The sequence below is a fragment of the Dipodomys merriami genome, unplaced genomic scaffold, assembly GCF_024711535.1.
Source record: "Dipodomys merriami isolate MVZ:Mamm:240054 unplaced genomic scaffold, mDipMer1.0.p SCAF_285, whole genome shotgun sequence".
Lineage (NCBI taxonomy): Eukaryota > Metazoa > Chordata > Mammalia > Rodentia > Heteromyidae > Dipodomys > Dipodomys merriami.
Window position 1 is genome coordinate 1,355,962 of NW_027204326.1, and position 4,125 is coordinate 1,360,086.

Sequence of the window (4,125 nt, forward strand, 5' to 3'; positions counted from 1 at the left end):
TGTCCAAGAATCCCGAGGAATAATTCGAGAATCCCCGAGACGGCTGTTTACATCGGCTATTATTGTAAAATAGTCAAAGTCTCACATCACGAACCAAAATAGTGTCAAAACAAAGTCTGTCGCGCCGAGGCACGTCTGTGACAAACGCACGCACCGAGCACATCCAACGGCTCGGGGTGGGGGGCTCGGGGAGGAGCGCGCGCCCGGGCGGAGCGGCGCCCGCGGGGCCCGGGGAGGCCCGCCGCACCCCCGGGCCGGGCGGCTCCCCGCGGCCGCCTGACCCAAGGGGCTGGGTCGTGGGGCGACCCGTCCTTCCGCGCGCCACCACCCCGGCCTCTCCGGAGAGAAGCCCTGGGGCCCGTGGCTGTCACGTGAGGTCACCGAGCGCGGGGCCACCAGCTGAGGAATTAATCATTAATTGAAAGGAAAATAGTTTCCCCATCGCTGTGCTGGGCTCTGGGCCCCCCGCGCTGCCTCCTTCCTCTTTCTCAGATGCGAAGGACACGGATCGAGACCAAGATTCCTGAAGACACCAACACAGTTTCGGTGGGATTTTTCTCGTGTACTGTTTTCTGCATTTAAAAGAGTTCCTTCTGGTGATTTCTCCCCCCTCCAACACACAACCACGGGGCTTAAAGATTGGAGTCCGGGGACGCACCACGGACTGAGTTCGCAGCCCGGCAGCCGCTTCCCAGTGTGGGGCTGAGATTTCCAATCTCGGGCCGGGACACCGTTCCGGGCCAGCAGCGTGGAGAAGTCAGTCGGAGGCTGGGGCCACCTACCGACACGGACACCGACACCGAGCCCGCGCAGCGCGGTGGCGCTGGAATGTGACACCGAAATCACGACTTGTGCATAATTAATCGCCTCCCCCCCCCCCCCGCAGGGCACCGACCCGCAGTCTTTCAAGGGCAGTGTATGCAAATGAGGTTTCAATATGCAAATCTCCCTAATGACTTCCGAGCCGTGTGATCCTTGTCACCGTCCCGGCACTTGAAAAGGAACCCTGAAAGTGCGGTGCCCCTCACCCCGCCCCACCCCCAGGCTGTGCTGGGTCCGTCCGCGCGAGGCTGGGTAGTTTCCAGAAAGTTCTTCCATCGGGTTTCCAATAATGCCTCCCGCGTAGTTCCGGGTGGCAAAATCCCACACCAAACCGCCCTTGACCGAGCCCGGGTGAGTGCTCCCTAACAGTTTCCCTCGCCCGCCACCGAGACCGCCCCGGGCCGCGAGGTTGCACTTCCCCGGCTGGAAAGCTATCGCTGCAGGGCGGTACAGTGAAAGCCCGAGGCTCCCGGGCTTCAGTCCGGCGCAGACGGCTCTCCCCGGGCACGCTCCCCCGGGGAAAGGGTCCGGCCCGGCGTGTGAATTGAGGGCGCCCTCTCCCCCGCTCCCCCGGGGCCGGCCCCCCATCTCCCCAGCGCCCGGTTACTGTACTCTATTTACCGCTCCAGCTGGGCTCGCGCCCGCCCCGCCCACTGCGCGCGGATTGGCTGCCAACACGGAAGGATCGAGCGCTCGCCCCGCGTTCGCGTTGCCCAATGAGAGCATGCGCTTGGTTTGACAGACGTGGTACCTTCCGCCAATGGGGACGCAGGAAAGCCAAATCTTGAGGCCCGGGCGAGTGAGGATAAAAGCTGCCCGGCCGGGCCCGCGCTTCATTCTGAGCCGAGCCCGGTGCTGAGCGCTGTTGCTCGGTAGGCGGCGGCGGCGGCGGCCTGAGCTCCGGGCAGCTCTCTCCCCCTCCCGGTCTTTCCCCTCCCAGCGCGGCCAGCATGAAAGCCTTCAGCCCCGTGCGATCCGTTAGGAAAAGCAGCTTCTCGGACCACAGCCTGGGCATCTCCCGGAGCAAGACCCCGGTGGACGACCCGCTGAGCCTGCTGTACAACATGAACGACTGCTACTCCAAGCTCAAGGAGCTGGTGCCCAGCATCCCGCAGAACAAGAAGGTGAGCAAGATGGAAATCCTGCAGCACGTCATCGACTACATCCTGGACCTGCAGATCGCGCTGGACTCGCACCCCGCCATCGTCAGCCTTCACCACCCGAGGCCCGGGCAGAACCCGGGGTCCCGGACGCCGCTGACCACGCTCAACACCGACATCAGCATCCTGTCCCTGCAGGTGAGCGCCGGCGGCCGAGCGGCCCCGCTCACTCCGCTCGCTCGCGAGCCTGCGGGGGGCGCGCGGGGCGGGCGCGGCGCGGGAGGCGGCAGGAAGTTCGGGCGGCCGCGGCCGGGTCGGTCTCGCCGCGGCCGGGGCGCGCGCGCGCGCGGGGCCCGGCGGCCGTTCCTCCGGGACACTGCCAAACGCCCTGTCTCCTTCCTCCCCAGGCTTCCGAGTTCCCCGCGGAGTTGATGTCCGGAGACAGCAAAGCGCTCTGCGGCTGAGCTCGGTGAGTGTTCGCGCGCACCCCGGCGTGTGTGTGCGTGTGCGAGGCCACGCGTGTGTCCGAGGAAACAAGACCAAGTCGAGCACGCTGGGCTGCTCTCGCCATGTTCTGTTCCCCCCTCCCCCCCGTCTCGGGCCGGGGGAGCCGAGCGGCCGTGGTCACTCGGGATCACCGGACATCTTCCTTCCGAGGGGGGAAATGCCAGCAACTTGCCGTGGAAGCGGCGGGGGCCGGGCCCCTCCGCCGCCCTTCCTCTTACCGCCACACATTCCGGGGCGATCCCGCCGGGGGGACCGGGGGGCCGAGCCCGCGCAGCCCGCGCCCCTCCGCCGCCGCCGCCTCTCCCGGCCCCGTCTGCCGGCGGCTCGGCTGCTTTCAATCAAAGAATTGTTCGGAGAAGCGCGCTGGCGCCGGGGAGCCCGGCCGCCGGGGACCCGAGCGGGCGATCGCCCCGCGCCCCCCGCCCCGCGGGCTCCGTGTGGAGTGCGCCCCGCACGCCGGGGCTGCCCGTCCCCCCACCCCGCCCTCGTCCCGGCGCGCTCCGTGTTCAGTGCGCCCCGGGGCTGCCCGTCGCCCTCCCCCGTCCCCGTGCGCGCCCCGCGCGTGCGCGCCCCCCGCGGCCTGCCCCCCGCGGCCTGCCCGCGCCGCCGCCTGAGGCCCGCCTCCCCGCAGTCTCTTACAGGTGTCCAGGACGTTCTTCCTCTGTTTTCTTTTTTGCACAACAACAAGAAGCCCACAGCATCTCCCTCCAGGCCGAGCTCGCGTCCGACCTTCTGTCCGGAGGACACCGGGCGAACGGACCTTAGAAAGCAAGGAAGAGACAAAAGCAAGTGCGGGGAACTGGGAGGGGGCCGGCCCGCTTCCGGGCCCGCTCGCTCTCCGGCCTGGACTGTGATACTTGTTATTTATGAAGAGACTTTTCATGTCCTTTCTGTAGCTGGAAGGCCTTCTTTATATGTACTGTCCCCACCGTGGGGAGTGACAACACACACGTTAAAACCACAAGGAATTGCCCAACCTTAGCAGACTTTGCCTTTTCCCAAAGGTGGAGCGTGAATACCGGAAGGATTCAGTGTTCAGTTACTTACATGAAGTCTTTGGTCAAAATGTACCTTTGGACGCAAGCCTACTGAACGCTGTGTATATATTTATATATGGCTATATATGTATATGCGTGGAGCCTTGTGAACTCTTCGATTAGAGTTTTCTTGTATAGTGGCAGATGTATATTTCTGCAGGGAAATGTAATGATGTACTTATGCTGAACTTTTTATAAAAGTTTAGTTGTAAACTTAACCCTTTTATACCAACCGCCCTGGCTGGCGCGGCGGGTGCCCCCCGCTGCTCCCCACGATGCTGTGCTTCCCACCCACCCACCAGCCCGGCTCGACCTTCTGTAGACTGTACTGAGGTGACAATAAACGTGTCTGGAGTCAAGCCTGCCTTCTCAATGGTTTTTCACCCCCGCCGGGGTGCGGGGCCTGCGGCCGGGGCTGCCGCCTCGCCATCCCCGGGAAAGGCTTCGCCCGGTGCCCGGGCCGGGCCGGGCCGGCCGGGAGCCGCGTGGGGTGCAGGGGCCTCGGCGCTGGGCGGGCGGGGGCGGCGGCTTCGTTCTGCAGGGAGCCGCGGGCACGGACCCCAGCCCCACCGGCCCGGCTCCCGCGTCCTCTCCCTGCCTGGTAGGCGGGTCCCCCCCTCGGCGGGCCGGGGCTATACAGAAAGGGCGTGCGGGTGCAC

At 65.5% G+C, this 4,125-nt stretch overlaps 1 protein-coding gene across 1 annotated transcript; it reads left to right on the forward strand.

Annotated features, from left to right (window-relative positions):
* The first annotated feature begins 1,643 nt into the window (after nucleotides 1–1,643).
* On the forward strand, nucleotides 1,644–3,825 carry LOC138838614 (DNA-binding protein inhibitor ID-2). Its single transcript, XM_070038003.1, has 3 exons — nucleotides 1,644–2,120; nucleotides 2,330–2,391; nucleotides 3,061–3,825. The coding sequence occupies exons 1-2, from the start codon at nucleotides 1,773–1,775 to the stop codon at nucleotides 2,384–2,386; spliced, it is 405 nt and encodes a 134-aa protein (XP_069894104.1). The 5' UTR covers nucleotides 1,644–1,772; the 3' UTR covers nucleotides 2,387–2,391; nucleotides 3,061–3,825.
* The last annotated feature ends 300 nt before the right edge of the window (nucleotides 3,826–4,125 follow it).